This window comes from Pelodiscus sinensis, chromosome 11 (assembly GCF_049634645.1).
Source record: "Pelodiscus sinensis isolate JC-2024 chromosome 11, ASM4963464v1, whole genome shotgun sequence".
Lineage (NCBI taxonomy): Eukaryota > Metazoa > Chordata > Testudines > Trionychidae > Pelodiscus > Pelodiscus sinensis.
Genome location: NC_134721.1, coordinates 20,105,600 through 20,132,600, shown reverse-complemented (window position 1 = coordinate 20,132,600; position 27,001 = coordinate 20,105,600). Strand labels below are relative to the sequence as shown.

At 44.9% G+C, this 27,001-nt stretch overlaps 1 protein-coding gene across 1 annotated transcript in view; it reads left to right on the top strand.

Moving 5' to 3' along the window:
- Nucleotides 1-498: 498 nt before the first annotated feature.
- PLXND1 (plexin D1) overlaps nucleotides 499-27,001 on the top strand; it is a 145,410-nt gene continuing 118,907 nt past the window's right edge. The window contains exon 1 of the mRNA XM_075938737.1: nucleotides 499-1,969. Coding sequence (XP_075794852.1) covers nucleotides 668-1,969 — 1,302 coding nt within the window. The 5' untranslated portion in view covers nucleotides 499-667. The remainder of the gene's footprint in view (nucleotides 1,970-27,001) is intronic.

Genomic DNA, 27,001 nt, shown 5'->3' with positions numbered 1-27,001 from the left:
TGGGTCGGCAAAAATGAATGTTGTTTGGTTATTTTTACTTATGGTTGCAATCTTGCTTTATGTCCGGACGAGAAAAAGTTCTTATCTCCCTTTCAGTCCCATATTCTGATTAGAAACACGACCCCCCCCCCCACACACAAACACAAGAGTTATTTGTTAGAAGAGCTGCTATCAAGGAACAAGGGCTGTCTCTTTGTGTGGTTGGCTGGTGCGACGTTTGCCTTCCAGCTTTTGGAAAATATCTTTAACTTAATCATATTCACATGACAAACCCTAAATTAAAAAAAAACACACATCATGAGTAATGCAGAAAGGAGAGAAGCGAAAGAGAGGAGAAGTCTGAGAGCGGCGGATCGCTTCACAGGCAGAGCGGAGCTGTCAGAGAGAGAGAGAGAGAGGGGGGAGGGTGCTGCTTTTTGCAAAGACGAGATCGGGAGTTTAACCCCATCCGATCTCCGCGCTGGCGAGAAGAGAGAGAGAGAGAGGAAGGTCCAGTAACCAGGCAAAGGCTGCGATTGCAACAAAAGCTCCGGACTTCCCTCCTGGCGTCACTCAGTGCTGAGGCGTGTTGGCTTCGCAGGAAGCAGGTTTTCCTCCCCTGGCTTTGCAAAGCCCCCTTTCCCGTGGAGCCTCATGCACTCTGCAGAGCAGCAGCCCAGGCGGCAGGATGACTCCCGGGGAGAGAGGCGCTAAGGTGCTAACCCCCCTCCTGCTGCTGCTGGCCCTCCTCGCCAGCCCCAACGCCGGCCTGGAGGTGCAGCACAAGTTCCTCTCGCCCACGTTGACCAACAACTTCGCTCTGGACGGGCCGGGCAGCAAGATCTACCTGGCGGCTGTCAACCGGCTCTACCAGCTCTCCGGCCCCAACCTGACGCTGGAGGTGGAGGAGCAGGTGGGCCCGGTGCCGGATAACCCCCTGTGCCACGCACCCCAGCTGCCGCAGGCCTCCTGCGAGCACCCCAGGCGGCTGACCAACAACTACAACAAGATCCTGCAGCCGGACCCGGAGCAGGGCATCGTGGTGGTGTGCGGCTCCATCTACCAGGGCTTCTGCCAGCTGCGCAGCATGGCCAACATCTCCGCCGTGGCCGTGAGCTTCCCGCCGGGCAGCGCCAGCGGCGGCGGGGAGCCGGTGACCGTCTTCCCCAGCATGCTCAACGTGGCGGCCAACCACCCCAACGCCTCCACCGTGGGGCTGGTGCTGCGGCCGGCGGCGGGGAGGCGGGACACGCGGCTGCTGGTGGGGGCGACCTACACGGGCTTCGGCAGCCCCTTCTTCCCGCGCAACCAGAGCCTGGAGGACCATCGCTTCGAGAACACGCCCGAGATCGCCATCCGCGCCCTCAACGCCCGCGGCGACCTGGCCAAGCTCTTCACCTTCGACCTCAACCCCTCAGACGACAACATCTTCAAGATCAAGCAGGGCCACAAGGCCCGCCACAAGCTGAGCTTCGTGCGCGCCTTCCTGCACCCCGCCCCGCCGCTGAGGGGCGCCGCCTACGCCTACCTGGCCCTCAACAGCGAGGCCAACGCCGGCGACAAGGAGAGCCACTCGCACAGCCTGCTGGCCCGCATCTGCCTGGCCGAGCCGGGCCGCAACGCCAGCGCCGGCGAAGCCAAGAAGCTGACCGAGTCCTACATCCAGCTGGGGCTGCAGTGCGGGCCCGGCGGCGGCAGCGGCTTCACCCGCCTGCTCTCCGTCTTCCCCGCCGCCGCCGCCCTGCAGCTGGCGCCCGCCGGCGGGGAAGGGGCCCGGCCGCAGGAGCTGCTCTTCGGGGTCTTCGAGGGCGCCGCCCCGCCCGGGGCCCGCCACAACTCGGCGCTCTGCGCCTTCCGCTTCGCCGACATCGAGCGGCGCATCCGGCAGGCCCGGCACTCGTGCTTCGTGGAGCCCGACTCCGGGCGGGTGGACGTGCTGGACAGCGTGGTGCAGGGCACCGGGCCGGCCTGCGAGAAGAGGAACATCCAGGTAGGCGGCGGGGGGCTGGGATCGGGCCCCCCCCTGGGCAGCCTTGTGGTGGGAGGGAGGCAGCTCTGGAGACGCGCCTGTCGTTAGTGGGGACCCCGCTGCCCCGCTCAGGGGAGCTTCAGCATCCTCGCTGATATTGGATCTCAGGAGTGGGGATTCCTCCTCTGGGATGGGGAGCGAGACTCCTGGGATGTTGCAGTTGCCCACCCTCGTGGGGACCCAGGTAACAGCGGAGTCCAGGAGAGCAGAGTCCCAACATTAGGAGAACCACTGAGAAAGTTCGGAAGGTGCCCCAGATAAGGCCGCAGCTTAGTTTTCTAGGATGGTGGGACACCTCTTCTGTAGAGGGTGAGAAACTGGAAGGTTCCCTTTCAAGGGCCGTGGCGCAGGGAGCAGATATGTCCCTGTGGAAGATCAGAGTGCAGAGTTGGGGAATCCCTACTGGGGAGAGCCCCTAATTCTGATAAAAGTGCAGCTCAAGAGAGCAGATTTTGAGGCAGAAGGGGTGTGGTTCAAGGCACTATAACCCCCTGTCGGTGGAAAAAAGTTAGGTAATCCATGTGATACTACACTACAGTGAGATGATTTTATCCTAGGGAAACCACCTGCTGGCAGAAACCCAGCTGTTTAGTAGATGAGAGACTGTAAAAGGCAACCTAGAGCTCTGCAGGACAGGGCTCAGCACACCCCAAACAGACAGTGTGGTGAGCCCCTGCTGATATCCAGCAGTGCATAGACTGGAATGCTTGGCTGAGACTGGATTCTCCATGGTCCCAATCTTGAAGTTATTACTCAGGCAAAACACTTTTAAAATCATTGTAAGGACTTTAGAATTGGGTCTCATGTTTGGATTAATAACCGTGAACCTTCTTGACTAGCTGAGTAAGTGATAACAATCCATCAGGTTGAAGTCTGGTGGGATTTGAGAATCATGGAAGTGAGAGGCGGAAAAGATTTATTAGTTTGTCCATTGGAATTGTTCTCTTCAGTCCATTCTCCGGTGCTTTGTCTAATCCAGTGTAAACATCGAAAGTGATACAGCTTTCACATATCTGTGTATCTGACATAAGCATTGTCGTATAAATGCAAATTAGAGATGGGATTCAGTCAGAAGCCTGCATGTGAGAACCACTGGACTTTGGGTTGGTGGTGCTTGGAATCAGAACCAAAAGCCTGACCGGAATGTTATAACTAGTCTCAGGCCCATACGCATTTCTGTGGGGGTATGTGCTTTTTTTGTAAATGTGGACCACAAGGGTGTAAATGCACCCCAATGGTCCCCCACATAAGCTGGGAAATCAGCCCCAGCCTTCCCTCAGCTGGTCAAAGCATGGCTGTGGGAGGCTCAGACAGCTCACTGCTCCTGCGGAGTATACTTACTTAGGGGACCATGGGGGGTGCTTTCGCACCCTTTGCACTCGCCCTGTGTACAGGCCTGAGTCTCTGTGGGTGTGAACTTGCACACTGTACCCCATTAAAATCTGTTGCAAATCTCCATAGACTTCAGTGATGCATATCAGGCTCTAATGGTCTATCCCAGACCTTAGCACCTGAATCCCTGTCAGACTTTGGATTTGGGTGATGGTTGAGAAAGAGTATGTCAGCAGCCAAACCCAGACCTCTCTCAGAGGTTTACAGTAGTATGAAGCCAAACTTCTGCCCTGGATTGAAGTGGGTGTTAGAATTTGTATGTGGATTCTGCATTCCCAGGACTGTCTCTGTTCAAATCCATCTCATAGCCTCCTCTGATCCATCACTATGAGTGATTCTGGTTTATGTACACAATTTAGAAAATTGAGGAAGACATGCTGAGTACAATAAGCTCCTTTTTGGCAATGATTTACATTAATTCAGTATCCATGTGTAAATTTAGGTTCATTGTGACAATCAATTGGATTCCTACGTGGCTTACTATGAAGTCAAACATGCAGTGGTTTTTGCATACATACAACCACCCCCTCTTTTATCAAGGACCATCTTTATTCCCACGTTCCCTGTCCCCAGTGAACTAGTGGTGACTCACAGACTTTATTTTTCTCTTTCTTTTCATTTGTTGCTCTCTGTACAGACATGGAGGAAAGGCAGCTCTAAGAATGTGTGTTCAGTTGTAGCTGTTCTCTTCCCACGTCCCTCTGTATATTTCTGCAGCAGGACAGTGCAGGATGTGTACAGTACATAGAGAGGGAACACAGGCTGAATTGTTTCATTGCATTTGGTGTGCAAGTTTACCATTGTCACAAATTGTTACTAAGTGGACATGAATGTTAATAGAAGCAAGGTGGGAGGGCAATATCTTTTATTGAACTAAGAGACAAACAAGAGTGCAAGAGACAAGCTTTTGAGCTTTACAAAACTCAGGTTGGAAATTATCACTCGTGCCCACTTTATTTTAAGTGGTTTCTGGCAACATATGTTTACTGGATGTTTAACAATTTGTCCCATCTTGTAGTTAGCTGGTTACATTTTCCAGATCTGAATATGAGCTCTCTGAAGTTTGAAAACATTTCACTCCCATCAACAAAATTTGGTCCATTAAAATATATTACCTCATCTGCCGTGTATCCACGTATCCTGGGATCAACATGGCTACAAAGACACTGAAATATAAATTTTTATGCCGGATAAAGATGCCTATTTTCCCCTTTAGCAAAAGTCACAAATTATTAAACAACAGAGCTGCTTTAGCACTGTGTCTTTTTTTTCTTCTGCTGGGAAAAGGGCAAAACTTGGCTCCATCAAAGATTATAAAAACATCTGTTTGATTTCACAGGCAAGACAGAGCACTTGGGTTTGGCTTCTGTGCTTCACAGTGCAATGATAGAAAGGTTTCCTATGGTAACCAGTCTGTTTGGCAACGGCAGCCCCATACTAAGTTACAATAGGTAGCCTTAATGCCGTAGTTCATAGACTGGCTTAGGGACATTGAATTGTTTTCCTTTGGTGGCAAAGTACAAGCTGCCAGACAGCCAGAAAATCTGGTAACCATTGTGGCTTTTAGTTAATGCCACAAAAAGACACAGTGCATTAAATGGTGTGGATCCAGTCCTAAGGGCTTCTGCTCCCATGGTAGCCAGTGGGAGTTGAGGGCCTGATTTTCCAGAGCTGTTGAACACCTACACTTTCAATGATTTCCACTGACATGCTGGGTATACTGCTCAGTATCCCTAACAATCAGGCCCTCAACACTTTTCAGGGGCACATTGTGAGCAATGACTGCAGGATTAGGCAACAGTAGCTGAGATTTTCCAGGGACACTGAGGGTATGTCTACACCGAATTCCTCTTTCGAGAGAGAAATGCAAATGCAGCTGAGCGAAATTGCAAATGAAGCGCGGATTTGAATTTCCCGTGCTTCATTTGCATAATTGCGTCCGGGCTCTATTTCAAAATACCCTATTTTGAAAAAAGAAACGCTGTCTAGATGCGGTTATTTTGAAAGTAAACCCTTCTTTCGAAATAACCCTTAAACCTCATTTTATAAGACGTAAGGGTAATTTCAAAAGAAGGGGTTTCTTTCGAAATAACCGCGTCTAGAAAGTGTTTCTTTTTTCGTAATAGGGTATTTTGAAATAGCGCCCGGACGCAATTATGCAAATGAAGCGTGGGAAATTCAAATCCGTGCTTCATTTGCAATTTCACTCAGCTGCATTTGCATTCCTCTCTCGAAAGAGGAATGCAATGTAGACATACCCTAAGGGTGTGTCTACACAACAGAATTTAACTCGAACTATGTCAATTGCGTAGCTTATTTTGAAATAGCTTATTTCAAAATTGGGAGGGTCCACACAGAACTTATTTCGAAATAGAACACTCTTCCTCTTCCCTTACTCATACAATGAGGTTTACAGGAATTGGAGTAAGAACTCCAGCTTGACAATATTTTGACATTATTTCAAAATAACTGCCTGCTCTGTAGACATGGACTAAGTTATTTTGAAATAACGCTAGTAATTTTGAAATAATGTTGCTGTGTAGTTGTACCCCAAGGAGTTAGGTGCCCAACTTCCATTGAAACTCAACCTGGCACCTAACTAACTTCCTCAGACTCCTTTGAAAATCCCAGCCTATATGAATAGTACAGATTTTTTCTGATTTATAGTCACCTGGAGGCAACAATTAATAACAATGAATAAGCCATTCTTTATCAGCACTTAAAATATCTGGATTTTTTCCCTCTGTAAAGCGCTTTATACATATTAATGCTCCTCTCAAGCCTCTATGTGGCACTCACGTTAATGTATTTATTGCTGTTCATAGCATGATGATGAGATTTGCCCTAGTCTGCAGATGAACTCAGTGTCAGAGCAAAGATGAAAACTAGGGTTATAGTGTAAAGCAGGTGACTTCTCTTCAGGGACTGACAAGATCCATCTTTTCTTTTTAATTAATTTTTGTATTGATTCAATGATTGCAGAAATGAATGCTGTACTCAGGATCTTATCTATATGTAACGATGACTAAGAAGATTATTTGTTCCATAATGAAAACTTATTAAGAATAGTTATGTTGTTAGAAGTGTGGTTAAACGATTTATGTGGCATTTAGTGGCAGAAGCCACAAGGTTTTGAGTTCCCTCAGCTTCCATTGAAGTCAGAGTTGAATTACTCAGCACCTGGCAGGATCAAACTGTATATTTTCATAAGGGGAATAGGATAAGTTAGTGATTATAGTTTAGGGTTGGAAATCAGGAGAACCAGCTTCTAATCCTGATACTGACTATCTGTATATCCTTGAGCAAGTTGCTTCCCTGTGCCTCAGTAAACCAATCTATAAAATTATCTTACTGTAGTAACTGAGCTTTACTTCATTGGGTGTTAATGATTCCTGTTTTGAAGGTGCTTTGTATTCCTTGCATGGAAGGTTCAGCAGTACATAAATGCAACATACTATTAATATTTGTTCCTGCTTAATATTTGTTCATTTCCCGTTCACTTGAAGTGCAAATCTCTAGAAACGTTGACCTAGTCTGCTGGAAGCTCTCTTACATGCCATTTAGTTGGAAGAAGAGCTTTTCAGTTTTTTCCACTTTTTTCTTAATCATAAGGATTGCCAGCAAGTTAACAAGCTGCTTTTATTTCAAACTCCCCAAGCAACTGTGTCAAGATGAGGGTTGTAATATAATGTTTCTTTGCACTGAAAAAAAATCTAACACCAATTTCTACCTTCGAGACAATGAAATGGTCTAATACATTTTACATCCCAGCCCTGGGAACACAGCAGGAAAATATATTACAGCTGCTGCTGGCATGGTGTTTTAGCTAAGGGTCTATCCATGTTTCTATTATAAGCTCCACTTTTTCAGCAGTTAGTGGGTTCCCAGGTTTGAGGGGTGGGGTTGTCCACATATAACACAAATGTGTTTAAGTTTTTCTAAGTGGTTCTATAGATTATAGGGGAGGTTTAAATGAGTTTAAAAAAATCTGAAATGACTGGCTGATTCATTGCAAACATAGGTTACAGAGATTCTGTATTACAGCACATGGAATGAGTAGTGTTATGGGGGGTGTTGATTGGAAAGAAGTCCAGGGTTCAGTCCTGAAAACCTTGCTCATATGACTAATCCTGTTGAAGTCAGTGGGACCCACAGGAAAAAGACTGTTTGTGTGAGAAGTAGTGGATTGTGTGGTCAGGTCCTTAGACTGTAAGTTATTTTGGAGGCAGGAACTGTGCTTGTCTGTAAAGCATCATGCACACCTATAGTGCTGTATAAATAATAACGAATAAATAATATGCTTGAGGGACAGACATTTTGCCCAGAGGGAAAAATAGACAAGTCTAATTGGGTAGATTTTGCTTATGTTTCTTCCACAGAGTACTGCAGATCTTACTAGAAGATTTTTTTTTTGTTATTTATTATGTTATTGATAAATTGCATTTTGACAGTGTGCTCGGTGCAGTACAAGGAGTTGGGGGTCTTTATTCAGTACATTACTTAAGCACATGCTTAACTTTAAGCCTATAAGTAGTTTCTTTGACTTATTAAGCACAAGTTTAAGTGCTCTGCTAAATTGGGGTCTAAATGGCAGACAAATCACCTATGCAGATTCTCTAGAAAAGTGGAGGAAGATTATCAGAGGGTTGCTATTATGCGTTTTGTTAATAAAAGGTTTTTGTTAAAGCACTTTTGAAAGAAGTGGGCTAAGACTGGTAGGTTTATTGGAAGACATACATTTTAAGGAAGGATTTTGGAACAAAGACACAGTGGTTGTTTTTGCACCAGTTACTAGTGGAGAAGTTCCTGAGCTGAGAGAGCCTGTCTCTAACAACTTGCCTCAGAGGCTGTGTCTACTCTGGCGCGATCTTGCGCAAAAGTGGCCGCTCTTGTGCAAAAACTTGCTGCCTGTCTACACTGGCCACCTGTTCTTGGGCAAGTAAACTGACGTTCTAATGTATGAAATCAGGGCTTCTTGCGCCAAAACTCTGACGCTCCTGCTCAGGAATAAGCCCTTTTGCGCAACTGTTCTTGTTCAAGAAGCCAGTATAGACAGGCAACATAAATTTCTTGTGCAAGAAAGCCCTGTGGTTAAAATGGCCATCAGAGCTTTCTTGCGCAAGAGAGCGTCTACACTGGCATGGTTGCTCTTGCGCAAAAGAACATCTCTTGCGGAAAAGCACATGCCAGTGTAGACGCTCTCTTCTGGAAGAGTTTTTGCACAAGAACTCTTTCGCAAAAGAGTTTTTGTGTGAGAATGCGCCAGTGTAGACGTAGCCAGAGTGCCGTTCTTGTGCTAGAATGGGACCACTAATGTGTTTTCATCACATTACTTCAATAGGATACGAATTCATGTCTCCAAAGAGGATGATGATGAATATGTATGATCTCGTTAGTGGGTACTTTCCATTGCAGTGTGCCATCACAGCTTAGCAAACACGGTTAACTATAAATGGGTCCATTGCTACACGGGACCAGATTCTGATCTCAGGTATGGAGGTGTTAAACCTGAGTGGCTTTACTCCATTTACACCATTGTAACTTAGGTCAGATTCTGGTTCATTAAGTTTGAAGGACCCTTAAACCTCACACCATGAGCCTGCAGTGCCTCTCCAAAAGATAATTAGTTAAGTAAGGGCCCAATCCTCCACTATGCTGAACACCATAATTTCAAATGGTGGAGGGGTGGGTGCAGGGCCTGCTGTGGCAGGAGGGGCTGGGACCTGCCATGACTGTGTGGCAGAGGGGCAGGGCCTGTGGGCAGCTGCTGTCACAGTTGGGGCTGAATAACATAATTTGGGAGTAGGGGGCGGTGCAGAAGTCATGGTTGGAGTATATGAGGGGCCTGGAGTTGGGGTACATATTTTGGCAAACAGGTAACATTTTATTTGCATATTCATTATTTGCCAGGCTTTTAATACATTTAAAAACGATAGGGGCAGCAGGGGGTGGGATCGAGTGTGAGCTAGGAATCAGCTGATTCCTGGCTCATGCCTGGTCCCCCCTCTATGCCCTCTGCCTTTTAAATGTATTAAGAGCCATTAGGCTCTTAATACATTTAAAAGGCAGAGCTGCAGCAGGGTTAGCTCCCAGGGCCAGGAGCTAACCCCGCTGTGGTTCAGCAGTTTCCCCCCTTATCGACTAATCAAATAGTCAGTGGAAATTCGACTGACTCAATTAACTGATTACATGCAATTTAACATCCCTAAGCAGCAGTAGGATCAGGGGATTGCAAATGGGAACATTAAGCCACCTTTGTGCATCCATTTGTATTCTGCATGCCGCAGTCATCACTGAGGATCTATCCATAAACCCATGAGGGGAAATAACAGTTAAAAGGTAATTAATGCACATATGGAACTGAGAAGTGAGTTGAAATGCCAGTCTAACCATTTCTGATTTACTGTATTTTATATGCTGAAATACTTGGGCATAGTGGCATGTGATAATTATGGAGTTTCAGCTTTAACTCTGAATTTTCTGGCTCTTGTGGCTTTGTTCAGACTTTGCATGTTAGCTGAACAATGCATTTTGTGGTTTAATGATCAGATAGCTATCAGAGAGTTTTATGATAATGAGTTGTTAAATAAAATGTACTGCTTGGGTGAATTATAGAAACTATTTCAGTATGTATGTATTTCGGTTTGGAAATGTTGTCTAAAACCAGTAAGAAAATATTTCCAAACTAAAACTTGTATCCACATGGGAGTATGACAAAGCATCCATTTACTGTCCAAACATACTGTAGTTTCGCAGTGGGACTGGATTTTAAAGGAGTTTTGTTACTTTCAAGTACTGGTTAATACTAATTCAAAAACACCAAATATGAAAATAAATCTCTTCTAACCTTATATCTATTCAAATAAATCTAGAGGACTACCCACAAAAAGGAAACAGCACATTTACAGTTAATTTATACATTAAAAAGAAAGAAAAAGTTCTTGTAAATCAATTTTTTATTTTATATAATCTGATGTTTGGGTGGGTTGCTAGCACTATCTGAAGCTGAAAAATACTGCACTGTTCCAAATTAATATTTTTTTCTTACTGTAATTATGAATGTTGTTTTACAGTAAAAAATAAAAGTGTCCCTGGCCTGAAGAGTTCACTCTCTGTGCTCCCAATAATAGTGTGTGTTGTGTTCTGTGCTTATGTAGATCTGATTTAGGATCAGGACATAACTGTCCAGATCAAAGCCCTGGCTCCAAATTGCACTGTTATTTGGAAAAGTTCAGACTTGAATCCGGAACTGAATAGAGCGTTCTGGGCCCATCTCTACTGAACAGTGGATAACAATGCAAGTTTGGAGTGTATATTTTCAAAAGGATTTATTTCAAAATACAGCTATGAAATTTATGGATGTATGCAAAGATGAAAAACCTCTAAAACGCCATCTGAAAATTACAGATTTTATCTAAAAGGGGTTCAAATTACTCAGGTTCTTACCAGATGGTTTCAAACCTCCCAAGTACCCCTCTTGGGCCCACACCTGCTTTGAGTTTCAATACCAAATGAATTGGAGATTGAAATGAGATATTCAAGTGAGGTTCACCTGACTTCACACTGAAACCAGACATCATGCTTGATTGAGAGGCTGTCAACATGGTGGATTCATGGGCAGTTAGTACAGAATAGCTATTGCACTTTAAATTTAAACCCTAAATTTTTTGTGCTAACTCCCAATATGGACACTTTCATTTTTCATTAAATGACCCTTTTTGTGGATTAGGTTATCTCTCTTAGGAACTTTTTAAGATCCTACTAGTCATCAGTCCAGGTGCCTAAATACCTATGCTATTCTGGCCCAATAGCTTGCTGGAAAGGATTATCAGAGACATTAAAACATAAGTCCATCCTTGGCTAAAGTAATTTAATGCAAACATTGTACAAGCAAGCACAAGAGAGACATGAAAACAGTTAATTAAAAATACCTGAGACCTATCACACTTTACCTACAGCGACATGATCCCAGCTAATAGTATAGTCAATATTAGTGATAGCATGTGTCTACAAGTAATGACTCAGACTTTAGAATGGCACACATGGATAATTTGCTCATAGTTGTTGCAGTTGCATGCACAGCTGCACTAATTGTGTGCACAAATGAGCAGTCCAACATGTCATTTGTACATACAGTTACTGCATTAAGGATAGTGTTAAACAACAGTAAGTTGTTCTTGACAATGAGTTCTTGACAATGAGAAAAGAAAATGCTCAGCCGAAAAGAGTACATAGCTAATACCTGTATACTTTATTACCTATTGGTCTTTGGAATGTTTTTTGTGGAAGGGAGAAGAAGAAGAGTATTAACACATTGCATTTCTGTAGCTCTATCCATCCATAAATTTTAGTGCAATTAACAGACATTCACAAATTAAGTCTCACTGCACCCACCAGAAGTGGGTAAGAATAAACCCCCCATTTTACCGGTGGGGCAACATGAGACTCTGAAAGGCAAAGTGACCTGCCCAATGCCAGAAAGTGAATGAGCGTATGAGTCAGGAATAGCGCTTGGAGATCATCATTGCCCAGTCGCACTAAGAATAGTGCAGAATGCATGAGCAAAGTGGAAGGAGGGGAAGTTAGCCATTAAGTTAGAAGAATAATTGGCAATTTGCAAGTGTCATCTAGTGGGGGGGGGGGGGAGTTCCTTCCTGTTTTCAGGTTGGTAGAGTAACACTTGCAGCTCTCTGTTTTGTTGCAGGTTGGGAAGTAACATCTTAGAGCAAGTGGAGAAGGCAGCAGACTGTCTCAAATGATCCCTCACTAAGGGAGGTCCTAGAACTTATTGACATTTTCCTGCGGAAAGAACAGTGTTAATATCTAGCACACAGCTGTACAAGGGTACATCTAAACAGCGGTGCTATTTTGGGATACATCCGGTATCCTGAAATAGCATTTTCCATGTATTAACAGCATGCCATTTTTTCGAAATGCAGTCGAAATAACGGGCTTGCTATTCCGACATCCCGGTAAATATCATTCCACAAGGATTAAGGGACTTGTTGGAATAGTGGTCTATTTCAAATAGCTTCAAATTTTGAAATAGACTAGCTCGAAATAAGCTACACAATTTGCATAACTCAAATTTCCTGGCTTATTTCGAGCTAGCGGTGCCGCTGTGTAGACGCACCCTAACAGTTCTGCTGGCAGCCACTGTTCTGACAAGTTGAGCAGAATCTCTGGAGCACCTGCTTTAGAAGAGGCCGATCTCAAGCTGAAACTAGATGAGGCTGTTTTAGATGTGACATGCTGATCAGAAGGGCTTATAGCGCTGTTCCTGATAATCGTGCCTCATTACTCTTGTTCTGTCCATAATGTTGCTCAGTTGGAGGAATGTGCAATCATTTCTCACGCAAATCTCTGTCTACAATGGAGCCCAGAGGCACTGTAGGAGCTGTGAATAATCAGGCCACCTTTTCTTGAAACACAGTGGGCCAGCAATGGTCAGACGTTGAATGACAGCCATGAGGGGTTTGAACAGGAGTGAAGCTGCCATTTCTAACTTTTCTTCAAATTATATAACTTGCTGTTTTTCAGAAAAATGGGAAAGAGAGTGATTACACACAGATACAATCCCTGAAGCTTTACAGATGGAGAAAGGCAAATTTTACATCTGCTGAATCTCCGTTACAAATAATGGAAGGGCACTAGGCATGAAGCTTGCCCAGGATGTCTATCACAGCACCTATGTGGTCCTCATATGTAAAACATATAATTAAAATAATTCCCTTTGACTGCTGTGGACCTGATGTTTTGGCATAACCCACTCTGCACCAGAGAATTTTTCAGCAGTGCATCAGGGACTGGGGCTGTGGCAAAGGATAAAGATGGAAAATAGGGATACCCATCAAAATCTGGGCCAAACCCCACTGATCTCTGGTGAGCTGCAAAAAGTGCTTCTTCCACCACACTCTTCTTAGCCCCTCCCTGAAGAATGGTATTTGTGGCAGTGTCTTGATCATGGTTGCAGAGTGAAGAGGGGCTTTTAACTTTCCTCTGTCTTACATGGAAATTGGGTTATGTGGAGGGGAGAAACATGCTTTATGGAACAGCCATTCTCTGGGGTCTCTAGCCTCCTTATTTTTCAGTGGGATGCTTTTGGCATACGGAGCTTCTTTGAGAAAGAAGGACACGGTTATGGAGATAATGGGAATAGTCTGCACATTCCAACATATTTTCTATATCTAGGCCTCTGTTTTCAGTATTGTTCCTCTGTGCACTACACAGTGAAGGGGATTAGAGGGAGGGTCCATGTGATTTATTGTTAGTCACACATATTATATATTAATATACTTCCAGACCATGCACTTTTAAACACGGGAAGACACTGCATGAGCTGAAAGGGTACTCTATTTTAGAAATGGGCAATGGAAGCATGATTTGATCAGATTTAGGCTACAAATCCAGTTTTGGATTTAAGCACTAACAAGACTTTAATTAGATGCCACCAAAATTTCACCAGCTGTAATTATGGCAGCATGTGTCAAAATGCTTCTTGAATGGTGGAAATCACACAAGATGAATCCTGTTGTTCAATCGAAACTGCCAGTATCTTGGGGCAGAATTGCCCAAGAATAGCTATTTTTACAAAATTTCAGCTGCATATGAATTGGAACTGGAATAGGAGATTACAAAACTGCCTAATGCTGGGTTTGGATAAACCCAGACACATACCTTCTTGGTATTCAAGGGAATGTTTGTCCCATATCTGTTTAAAATATTTAGATTGCTCATACATTTCTGTTTCTGAAATAAAAACTTGCTAGTTATTGGATTTTATCCAGCACTCAGATGAATATTCCCAGCCTCTAAAGCATTTTGGGCTGATATCTGGAGATATTTAAGAGTAGGTTAGATAAATGTCTATCAGGGATGGTCTAGACTAGACAGTATTTGGTCCTGCCATGAGGGCAGGGGACTGGATTCAATGACCTCTCGAGGTCCCTTCCAGTCCTAGTATTCTATGATTCTATGAAAAGTCATTGCTTTCTGATGGTTGTCTCTTGGTAGCTGAAGTGAAATGAGCCAATTAAAACCACGGTTTCTTGATTTTAGGATATATCCCAGGAAATATATTTTATAGAAATCAGTATAGGGGCAGTTCTAGGTAAAAACTGATGGCAATTGACGGCACTTTCTTAAGAAGAGTAGCTATGAAGACTAACATTTTGATATAGATTAGGGATTGGCAACCTTTCCAAAGCAGCGTGCTAAGATTTAATGCTCCTGCTCTGGGCCATGCCACTCTCCTGGGAGAGTAGGAGGGGCTCTCTCCACTGTGTGCCCCACTTGACTTCTTGCCCTGGGCTCTGCTCCAGCTTTTCCTATGAGTAGGGGAAGAGCAGCGTGCATGCACTTCCCCATAAGCCGGATCCAGCGCAGAGCCTCAGGGCTTCCCAGGCCTGCTTGAGCTGCCAGACTTTGGCCTTCAGTGCATGCACACACCCGCATGCCTCCCAGGGGCTGTGACAGAGCCAGGAACTCGCCATGAAGTCGCCACCCCAGGTGGAGAAAGGGATGGGGTGACATTGCCGCAAGGGGCAGCTCAGCTCACATACAGGCAGTCCCCGACTTACGCGGATCCGACTTACGTCGGATCCGCACTTACGAACGGAGCTTTCTCGCCCCGGAAGTCGGGGCGAGAAAGCCCCGTTCGTAAGCTGCTCTGGTGCCCCTGGTCTGCTGGAGACCGTCTCCAGCAGACCAGGGGCACCGGGCGGGTTCCCGCGCTTCTGAGGCTTTGCCAGAGCAAAGCCTCAGAAGCGCGGGAACCGCTGCTGCTGCCCCTTGAGACCCGGTGCCTGTGGTCTGCTGGGGACGGTCCCCAGCAGACCACAGGCACCCGGACTGAAGCCGCAGCCGCGGGGGGGTCCCGCGCCTCTGAGGCTTTGCCAGAGCAAGAAGTGGCAGCAGCGGCGGTTCCCCGCGCCTCTGAGGCTTTGCTCTGGCAAAGCCTCAGAGGCGCGGGACCCCCCCGCGGCTGCGGCTTCAGTCCGGGTGCCTGTGGTCTGCTGGGGACCGTCCCCAGCAGACCACAGGCGCCCAGAATGGAGCGGCAGCAGCGGCGGTTCCCCACGCCTCTGAGGCTTTGCTCTGGTAAAGCCTCAGAGGCGCGGGACCCCCCGCGGCTGCGGCTTCAGTCCGGGCGCCTGTGGTCTGCTGGGGACCGTCCCCAGCAGACCACAGGCACCCAGACTGAAGCCGCAGCCGCGGCGGGGTCCCTCGCCTCTGAGGCTTTGCCAGAGCAAAGCCTCAGAGGCGCGGCACCCCGCTGCCGCTGCGGCTCTGCTCCCCGTGTCCCTGGTCTGCTGGGGGGGGGGGGCGCAGCTAGTGTGCTCCCCCCCCCCCAGCAGACCAGGCTTTTGTCTACTGGACCACTACTGGACCAACCCGGCAGCACCCCAGCTGCTCTGCCCCAGGTCCTGATTCAGCCGCTGCTGGTCAATTTCAGCAGCGGCTGAATCAGGACACCTGGGGCAGAGCAGATGGGGTGCTGCTGGGTTGGTCCAGTCGCACCCCAGCTGCTCTGCCCCAGGCGTCCCCAAGTCAGCTTCTGCTGAAACTGACCAGCGCTGACTACAGGAAGCCCCAGGCAGAGTTGCTCTGCCCCGGGCTTCCTGGAATCAGCTGCTGATCAGTTTCAGCAGCAGCTGACTTGGGGACGCCTGGGGTTCTTAAGTTGATTCTGTATGTAAGTCAGAACTGGCGGTCAGTTTCAGCAGTGTCTGAATCTGGACGCCAGTTCCGACTTACATACAGATTCAACTTAAGAACAAACCTACAAGTCCCTATCTTGTACGTAACCCGGGGACTGCCTGTATATCATTTCCACTTCTGCAAGCGGAGATGACACACACGTAATGCTGCATTATGCACCCTGCAGTGGCAGTGACGTATGAACTTGGCCTTGGCTCCTCCCCACCCCCAAGCTCAGTCTCACATCTGAAGGACACGCGCAATGAATGGGCTCCCCCTCACGCCCTGCCCCTGCAGGAAGCCGGCGCTAGCTCCAGTCTTGTAGGGGGTACGGTGCTGGATTGCCAGCACAGGCTCCCCGTTGCTGGTAAGGGGTAACAAGGGGGAACCCGTTCATTACGCGTGCCACTGAAAATCCTCTTGTGTGTCACTTATGGCATGCGTGCTGGACGTTGCCAACCCCTGATATAGATAATGGTATCACAAACAGGTGTCAGGTTAAATGGGAGGTAGCCTTCCGTTAGATCCCATGTAGCTGGGCGAATCAGCCTCATTTATAGAACAGCTGATATAGACAATTTCTTTTATTTTTTTTGTATGGTTTGAACCAAGTTCTTCCCACTGAGTTGCAACAAATGTAAGGGAGGAAAGTTGAGCCATATTTGCTACTGGATGTATTCCCTTGTTAAGTTTCTGAACTGTAGCAGGTCACTCTAATGCAGTAGGTTAACAAGATAGTCACTGAAATAACTGTTCTCTATTAAGACTCTCACTACTGTTAAGTTTTAAAGTTTTGGGGAGTATCTGAAATTTAACATTAGTTCCTATGCACCTTATAACACTCGATTTTTTTAAATTATGGCTTAGTACTACTACAGTCTCCAACACCAGTAGATTTTAATATATTTACAAGATCTTTTCAGATGCTGTTGGAAACATCTGTTCCCAGAAAACTTAAATGGATGAACAAAGTATACACTGAGAAAGTAGAAAAAAATGTACTATATCTGGTAAAATTAGATCTCCAACTGCTTAATCCAGTAAGGTCTGTGAGTTCAACTAGTTTTAAGATTTTTCCCCTTGATTTGGATTTCTGTAACTACAGAACTAATAAGGTTTGTTATTTCTGACAGTCTGGACAATATCACTTGTCTTGTACAGATGCCTTCTAACTTCCATAAGAGGAGAAAGAAGAGTAATGTGGTGGACAGAAGTTTGGCCTGGAAGCCACTTACTCTTGAGTCCTAATCCTGACTTTTCTATTTCGTTGTGGTCCTAATCATGCTTTGTAATCTCTCTCTCTGAGATATTTTTCAGTATTTAACTGGGGCTAATACCACCCATCTTTTTCTCCTTATGACCTGAAAGTGTGTTAAACTAGAGGTGTTAGGGCCAAACCAGTGGGAGTTCTTCCAGAGTAAGTTGTGCAGGACTTGGCCTTTTGAATACTTTCATTTGTACTCTACTGAGTGACTATATAAGAAGCATAATCGGATTTCATGTTTTTTGTCTCATTTACATATCAAATGTGTGCATAACTGAATAACAAGGGTCACTTGTGATGATATGGGACAGGGCTCAACAGTCCTAGGTCTCACTTCCAGTTTGTGTCTTATATTCTCAAAAGTGCATGCTTCAGAGTTTCAGCCAACTACCTGTCGGGATCAAGAAGAGATTGCCCTTCCTCAAGTGTAGGGATGGCTATGGCTGGAGATGAGATACTGGAGAGAGAGGGCCAGTGATGGAACTGAGTAGTCTCTGGACTGGTCAACCCTGCCTCTTTATTGCGCTATAACTTTCTCACTCAGGGATGTGAAAAAACAGCCCCCTCCCAAGCACAGCAAGCTACAGTGCTGTAAAGGGCCAGTGTAAACAGCCATGCTTCCAGCACTGTTAGCTTCTCCCTTGTGGAGCTGGTTTATCTACAGAGCAGGGAGAACTCTCTCCCAGTGCTGGTGTCACTGCAGTTCAAATTTACAAGTGTAGACAAAACCTCTGTCTCAAATACTTGGCTGGTTTTTGCTCACATGGACAAGGTGTAACTGATTTGTCTTATGTTGAGTTGGGATGAAGTCCCCGGTTGGATTAGCAGTGACCATAGTTGCCTTGTTTTGCAGAGTGTGGTTACAATTCACTTGCCAGGATTATCTGAGTATGTCTCACTAATAATGTCCCTGTCATCGTGGTGGGGTCTTAGGTATTGGTGCACCTTGGTCCTGCCTATTCTCTGCCTGAAGCAGTCTAGTCTCCTGGCAGCTGTCATACTTTGATTGAATTTTAGTTGTTGAATTTTGTGTGTAGAATAAGGTGCTGTTTGTGACCTATGATATATAGCAGGTCAGGCTAGATGATGATATGGGTCACTTCTGGCATTAAACTCTATGACTCAGTTAACAAGTAAAAGGATTTTCCCCCCATCTATGAAATCTGAAAACTCCGCTGGAGATCAGAGAGTAAAGCTGGATTGTTTCCTTCTTGGACATCAACATCAGCATGGCAGGAAAAGTTCTACACAGTAAACTATGTCCTTAGTGAACCCTGCGCAGCACAGTTTGTCTTCAGTTGGCTTGCAGAGGGGGAAATATTGGAATTCAATAAACAATTTTGATGGAAGATGCACAAAAAGGACTGTAGGTTGCACTTTTATAAACCAGGACTCTGGTCCAGCAACATCTATAGTCTGGCAGGACCACAGATGTTCCAGGATCAGAGACCTGGTGCGTTGTGGAGGTGGGGGAGCCTGGTGCGCTGCTGGAGGAGCAGGGGCTGGGAGCCCGGCCCGATACAGGTGAGGCAGGAGCCCAGTGTGCAGCCCAGCGGGGGGATGCAGTGGGTGGTGTTGGGAAGCCTGGTGTGTGCAACTCAGCTGGGCTGCCTTGCTCAGCAGAGCTACGGGGAGGGTGGCACAGGCACAATCTGGGCTGGGGAAGGGGTCACAGTGCAGGCAGGAAGCCTGGCATGCGATCCAGCTGTGCTGCCTGGGGAGCTGGGAAGCCTGCTGGGGTGGTAGGGCAGGGTAGGGGATTGGGCCGGCAGCAGGGTGGCCAGAAATGACCTCCCCTGGTCTGGCAAAATCCCTCCTCTGGGACCAGTCAGGTCAGGTCCTGAGGGTGCCGGACCAGGGAGGTTCAAACTGTAGAATGCTGTTCATTCTCCATAACGTTGGTACTACAGGGCTGATGGGTAAAGGGCTGTTACCAGGCTATGCAAAGAATAGCTCTATTAAGTAACGAGGTGCAATTTGTTAATGGTCACTTTTCAGAGCAGACCCTCACTAAATGGTTCAAAAAAACTTTGAAGATGTAAAGTGTTAAGTATGGTAGTAGTGGTATTAAGAACATAACCTCTGAAGATTGAGGATCCAAATGTATTGTCAATCCACAATTCCTGCTTCTGGGAAGGAGTTAGAATATTTTGAAATCTGTTACCAAAGCCAAAGCTAAACATAAATGAGAAACACAGCTTGAGTGGTGCAAGAGCACCTCTCTTGAGGAAAGAGCAGCTAACAAAATATAGTCTGAATATATTAGACATCTTATTCCAAACAATTTCAAGAGGGACGTTTTAGTATAGCTTTTAAAATGAGTGTGAATACCCTTGGAATGAGGCACTCTTGGACGGATATATTCTCTGCTCCCAGGAGAATGCAGGCAGAAGAACAGCATTTCCAAGAGGGTGATTTTTAAAGGGCACACAAGATCTCATTGCTTAAATCTACACTATTTTGGCTAGGATGGCCCCCTTTGGAGCCAGTTTATTCTTTAATTCTTCAGTTTGCCAATTCGTCAGGGATTTATTGTATAATCTAGAAGTATTAAATTTAACACAGAATGAAGACTAACATAATAAGATTGACCAGTCTTCCTAGCAGCATGAAGGATGCAGAGTTTCTGTAAAGGGCAAGCATTAAAAAAAAATTCCAGCATTAATAACTTGACTGTTTTGTTATATATATAAATGATGTCTATCCCTCCCCACCCCACGCCCATCTCCTTTGCAACATAAAACACCAGCCATGGCAACACCTTTGGACCTCAGCAGTTGTCCAAGTGGAGAAACTCATGTAATGTTGCAGTTCAGGCTTGAGCTGGGAGTAGGGAGACAGAATGGGTTTCATGGTAATGCAGGGAGAGAGCTGTGCAGAACAGGTCCCATAAGACTCACAGATTAACATTCACCTCTCTTTTACATTTAAGCTTTGAATCATGCTTTCCTCCTTCAAGGGAAACAATGACAAAGTTTTAAAGAAACACACATTCAGATAAATGGTCACGGTGGTGTTCATGTGTTACCACAACGCTTCTGTGCTAGCACCATACTCAGATCTGCTTTGAACACTGTCTTTAGAAATTAAGGCACCTTCAGACCTCTATGCTGTCAGAGCTTGTCGCTGTGTTTTAACCATATCACTCCCCTCAACTTTAAGAGGAGTTGTTTTGCTAAAATCTTCCAGAGCTGGTAGAAATGTCTGGGTTAGCGTATTTCTTTGCTAAAATAACTCTACAGATGGCTATAAAGTGTTTGATATTCGTGTGATTGATGGGATTCTAACTAATTCCTGATTGAAGAGATGGTGGAGGAGACTGTGTCTTTGGAGAAATAAGAGATGTATGCTCGTGGGAAGGACTTTGTTCTTTCTCTCTTCTCAGGCTTCATTAGGCCTCCATATGCCTTTATGTTTTAAATACAATCCCGTCTAATAGAAAGGCCTCCTGGTTGGTGGATTTCTGCAGCCGTGGAGCTCTGTTCATATGTACTATTGGACTTCAGGTAATTCTTGTGCCCTGACCTTACTGCACCAGCTATTGGACATTTTTGGGTGGTTTTCATACAATCATTGCGCTTGTTTCCATTCTGTCACTGAACTCTCTAGTTCAGCTCAGGTACTATAACATTTTCAATAAGCCTTATTGGAATTTGCCATTTTCCACTTGCCACTCAAGGGCTTATGGACATTTCCTATTTTAGCACTGGGTTCCCTCCTAGATTAAATCAGTATTTAGGACAGTAGGAGATAAGATCATTGCCTGTTTAAGAACAATCGTTAGATAATATTTAGAGGTCCCTTCTCACTGAAAGGTTTTGTGATCAAGCATTTTCTTGCTTCTCCAATGTTAGCCTGTGTGTCTGAATTTAGTACTCAGGCTGTCTACACAGCAGCATTTTTTCAGAATAACTGACATTATTCTGAAATAACAAAGCGTGTGTCTACACAGCAAGCCATTGTTTTGAAATAATGGCAAGCAGGAGGACTTCTTACTCCGATTCCTGTAACCCTCATTTCATGAGGAGTAAGTGAAGTTGAAGGAAGAGTGTTCTTCCTTTGACTTCCTGTTGTGTAGACAGCGCCAAAAGTTATTTTGAATTAAGTTATTTTGACTTAAGCTACGCAATTGATGTTGCTCAAGTTGCATAGCTTAATTCAACTTTTTCCCTTCTGTGTTGACGTGCCCTTACAGTATGTCTACACAGCAAAGACAAACCTGAGGCTGACCCATGCCAGCAACTTGGATCTGTGGAGCGGAAGTGGCAGGGCGGTTTCATTGCTGAATAGACTTTGGGACTCAGGTTGGAGCCTGACTTTGGGACCCTCACACCCCAGAGAATCTCAGAGCCCAGGCTACTGCCCAAGCCCAGAAGTCTACATAGCAGTGAAACAGCTCAGCTGCCCAAGCCTGCTTGCATCAGCCAGCCACCTATTTTACTTTGCTGTGTAGACATACCCTAAGGGTGGATGCAGCTGTTACTAAAATCAATGAAGTTGTATCTGCATAATCTGGCCTGAATTTAGCTTTAAGAAGATATTTAGAGATTTCCCTTGATCTTTCTCATCTTAGAAATTTTGCCTCCATGACATCTTGTTTGTTTGGGGAGGTAGAGGGGCTCTGCTCAGAGGGCAAACTGGGCCACAGAGTGCTTAAGTGACTTGTTCAAAGTCACAAAGGAAGTCGATGGCAGAGTAGGGAAGTGAACCCGAATTTCCTGAACCCCAGCATAACGATGGACCATCTTTTTGCACCAGGTGAGGCAATGGTGAAGATTTCATTTTCACCCAGTGCATCCCCTGCTTACTTTGGGGGCACCCTTATGGTCTGCTATGAACGCTTAGCAAAAGAGACAGTCTGTTCGCTTCTGCCACTTTATCAATGATTCTTAATGTAAACCGTTCATAAGCATTGTGTCTTGTCAGCGCAGTCTATAAGTGGCAAATGTGGATGTCTCAGAGCTGATCTCAAAATACCATATGAGATCTTGCCTCTTTTATTGTCAGTACTAAAATACTTTGGTTGGAAAAAAAGATCTCCAGTGACTTATTCAACTCTAGAATGTTTTACATCTCTCTTCAAAATACAGGTTGGATTTCCCTGGTCTGGCATTCTCAGGACCTGACCAGTCCTAGATTAGGGGCTTTGCCAGACCAGTGGAGATCTTCCTGTTTCCCTGCCACCGCCCACTTCTGGTTTGGCTACCAGCTGGAGGCTGGTTCCTCCCCTGCTGCTGCATGCCAGACCTCCTGGCCCCACAGGACTCCTGGCCATCAGACCTCCACTGGGACTCTGCTCCTGCAACATCCTTGCTGGATCACATTGATAAAGGTTCAGCCTGTACCTAACTGAAATTGCTGTTGCTCACTCTCAGCTTTGCCAGCTGATTGCTTGGCTTTTAAGCACCTCCTGAAATCCTCACTCAGTTTTAATCAGGCAAGCTCCCATCAAAATCATTAAGAAAGGACTTCAGGATTTGGCCTGAAATGAGTATGAGTCAAAAGAGGGAGAAAGGGGTTTTGTTGGTGGAAAAGCAGTTTTCAACCAAACAGAAGAAAGCGGAATGAAATAAATCCTAAGGTTGAAATGCTTTATGGAAGCTGAAGGGACTGTTTTCAATATCAGGATTATATGTGTCTGGTAAGGCAGATGGAAAGAGTTGGTGAACTGATGTAGTGGTTATTCTTTCCTTTCAACTGATGCTTCTATTCTGCTTGATGTCATTGGCTTTGGTACAGTGAATGCTCATTTGTAAACAAAATGATGAGTCATCAGGGTGTGACAGAGGAAATCTGTTAATGATTTTTCACCAGCAGTTATGTCCATTCAGTAAGCCATTAACTCTCCTGATGTGGGTCTGGAAACTCCCAGTTTAAATGAGTGACTCTGTCACTCTTTCTTTTCAGTGGGGAGTCCTGCTGAGTCCAGGTTTTATTCTTACTGGTGATGGGAAGGGAGGGCTTTTTTTTTTTTTTTAAACATACGCAGTGGTGGCCAGCCAAGGACAATGCCTAGAATTTCATTGAAAAAAATCACAGGCCCAGTGATATTCCTGGCAAGACTGATCATTGTTACAGATCCTTGATCCGGTTGTGTCCCCTTTGCACTGCTCCCTTTGTGCAGCAAGGACACAATTCTGGCTTACACAGCCAAGCAGGGGTTGATTTCCTTTCCATGGTGGAATCCCACAGGGAGTAGCTGGCACAGAATCACTACCAGCCAGAATGAGTTTATTGATTTAGACCCCAGCCATCTCCAGAACTTTTGGGATAGGAGACAAGTAGTCTCATTCCCCCTCTGCTTCCCTTCTCCAGTCTTAGCCAAGTTGTGCTCTGGACTAGGGTTGCCAGGTGTCCGGTTTTGAACCAGACAGTCCAGTATTTGAGCTTTCTGTTCGGGAAACAAATTGAGAAAATAGAAATGTCCGGTATTTTCTAAATAAGATGTAATGTAGATTGTGATGTAATGTCAAGTGTGTCCAATATTTTTGTTGAAACCATCTGGCAACCCTACTCTGGACACTTCCAAGTGTCTGGGCCATTCATTTAACACAGACACAGCTGGCACAAAAAGATAAATCCCTTCTGTCTAAAAGAGATGTGATGGTATTTGCTGTTTTAGAGTTATGTGTTCAAAACTCCACATCATAATCCATTATGAAATTAACCGTTGGAGGCTATGGGCGCAGTTCTGACTTCACCTTCATCTATATTAAACAGTAGTCACTCTGTTGGAGACAGTAGAGTTACATGCTGATTTAAAACCTGAGTACATGAGATTAGAATCAGGCTTAAAAAGTCCATTAAGATTCCTGAGATCAGAATCAGGCCTAAATCTATTAAGATGTAAGTGCTGGAGACAAAGCTGTTTAAAACAAACCAATTAAGGATATGAAGTGTGGAGCGACCACCACCAAAATCCCTTTCTGGATCCAACAGTGGATGTTTTTTTTATTGTGGATTTTTTTTAAGGTTTTAAACCACCTGTCTTTCAATCTGCCAACTTTCCAGCAGTCAGCTTTGCAGTAATTTAGCAAATGTAGCATTAGACCATTCATTAATTGGATGTTATGGCATTTTTTTGGATCAATGTTTAACTAGAATTAACCCCTTATTCTCCACCTGGAACAACTATATGATGATAAAAATCAAGGACAGGACACTTCATTGGGAAGAATGGGAATTGGCAAGGTCTTTTCCTTGGGGATTTATACCAGGAGGATCTATACTAGTGTGCAGAATCATTTTTAATAAAGGAATAAATCAACAACTGAGATTTCATTCAGTTTCATTTACTTCCCCTCCTGCTTTTATAGACCTGCTGACCTATCCCTTACAGCTCTTTCAGTATGAAAACTTGCATCCTACAAGCACTGTTTTATGTTTTTCTGAACTGTAACTGCATAGACTTATTTCAAAAGGCATGAAATGAACATCTGTAAAAACAATCCTCACGTTCTTAAGGATCCCAGCTTCTCATAGGTAGCCCCACTTACTATTTGGACACCGAGTTGCTATGTTAGACCGGATCTTGGTGTAAATTGGCATAACTCCATGTAAACAGAACTATGCTGATTCATACAGCCAAGGATTTGGCCCAGTGCTCAGTGTATAGACTCCCCCACCCCACAGAAAATCCTGTGATGATTGAGAAGTGTCCAGTGGAGAGAAAACGATCCAGTTGGAACTCACAGTGGACACTTATTTATTATTGATTGATTATTTGCGTTATGGGAGTACGTAGGGACCCCAGCTATAGACCAGGATTAAACTCTGTTGGGCGCTAAATGAACAGAAACACCAGAGAGTCCCAAGCCCCAGGAGAATACAGTTCAAGCATTTGTCTACTCTTTGAGCTGGAGGTGTAATTTCCTGCTCAAAGAGCCACACTTGTGCAAGCTCTCATTGAGAGAGTACACTAAAAATAGAGTGTAGCTGAAGCAGCAGGAAGGGCTAGCTGCCCCAAATATATACCTGTATGAGATGCTAGGCGAGTTCTCAAGGCAGCTAGCTTCTCCCACAGCTTGTGCTACCGTGGGTTTTTTTAATCATGCTAGTTTTGATGAGAGGTAGTGCAGTCTGTCTCCTGGAGCTAGGATTCACAGCTCCAGCTCAAAGTGTAGACATATTCTTAGTAAATAGTGTGAACAGGGCCCACATTCTATTTCAAGTCCCTTAGAGGAAATTTGTTTTTGTGGAAGGGTGGGGCTGGCTATTTTCTATTCACCGATTTTTGGAGAAATTCAGTTTTTAGCAGTTTCCAGCCAGCCTAGGCTAGAATCAACATCATAAATGCATTGAATGGGTGAGACAGCATGGTATCTGATCTCCAGATTTTTCAGACCAAAACAATTTGGAAGTGACACCAGCTTTTTGATAATGCCTCTATATAATGCAGCAGTATGGTCCGAGTGGCTGGTTTCCACAGTCTGAGGCCTGCTCTACTCGTAAAACTTAGGTTGAACTAGCTTTATCATTAAATCGGTGAAAAATTCACCCCACTAAGAAACGTAGTTAAGATGAACTAACCCCCTGTGTAGTCACCACTAGATTGACAGAAAATTTTTTCATTAACTTAGCTACTATAACAACGGAAACACACCTGCCACTGTTGCACATGCCTGCACTGCAACCCTAGAGAGTGCCACTGTAGTGCTTGTATTGTAGACGTATCTTGAGTAGTAGAGTGCTCTTCTGAAGATTCCATTTTCATCCAGGCATCCTAAAAGCCTGATTTTTGACAGTTCTGGTTGCAACACTTCAACAGATAAACTACTGATTGTGTGTATAATCTGCTAGCTTTACAGAGAGCCTTCCATAAAGACTAAATTTCTCCTGGGAAGAACTCTGGCTGGGTCTGGGTTTGCTATAAACAGAGAAGGGCTTGTGCTTTTTTGTTTTTGTAATGTGTCTGATTCTGCCCACAACTGTCCCTCATTTTGCCCATTCTGCTGTAGTATCTACAATGCCTTCTGAAAGCAAAGTATATCCATGGAGGGGTTTTTTTTTAGCTTGAATTCACAGCCCTCTGTTCTCCACAGACAATTCCCAAATTATTTGGAATGTTATGTCTGCATATCATGGCTCTTCCTTGAGTTGTACCTAGATGTTAATAAAAGCTAATGGTTTACGTTAAGAAAGGCAAGAGATAAAGCTAGGGCCTTTTTATCACAGGATTAATGTTCTGAAAATGTTGATTGTGTAGGGGGCAACTGCCAAATATTGAGCCTCTGAAGATGATTTTAAGTCCCACAAATCAACAAGTTGGAGTGGATTATCTGGTGCTAGCTGTGTCATTTTCCCAGGACTCCAGGCATGTAAGAAGCCTGCAGTTTAATCCACTCTGATAAGATGTATGAGCGAGTTAAACACCGTGTCCACTTACTGTTACATTGTAATGCTTTCAGGGCCAAAGGAAGAAGAAGCCTTGCTAAAACAGAAGCATGCAGGTTTTTCAAGCTGCACAAAAACTATTTTTAAGGTCACAAACACAGGAAACAAAAAATCAGTATGTTTCATGGGTTTCCTGAGAGTTGCCTCACCACTCCTCTTCCTCCCTCTGTTTCCAGCAGATTTCCTTCCGAAGTTGGCATCCTGCAATCTAGCCTCTCATTCAGAGCTCTTGGGGATGAAATAGT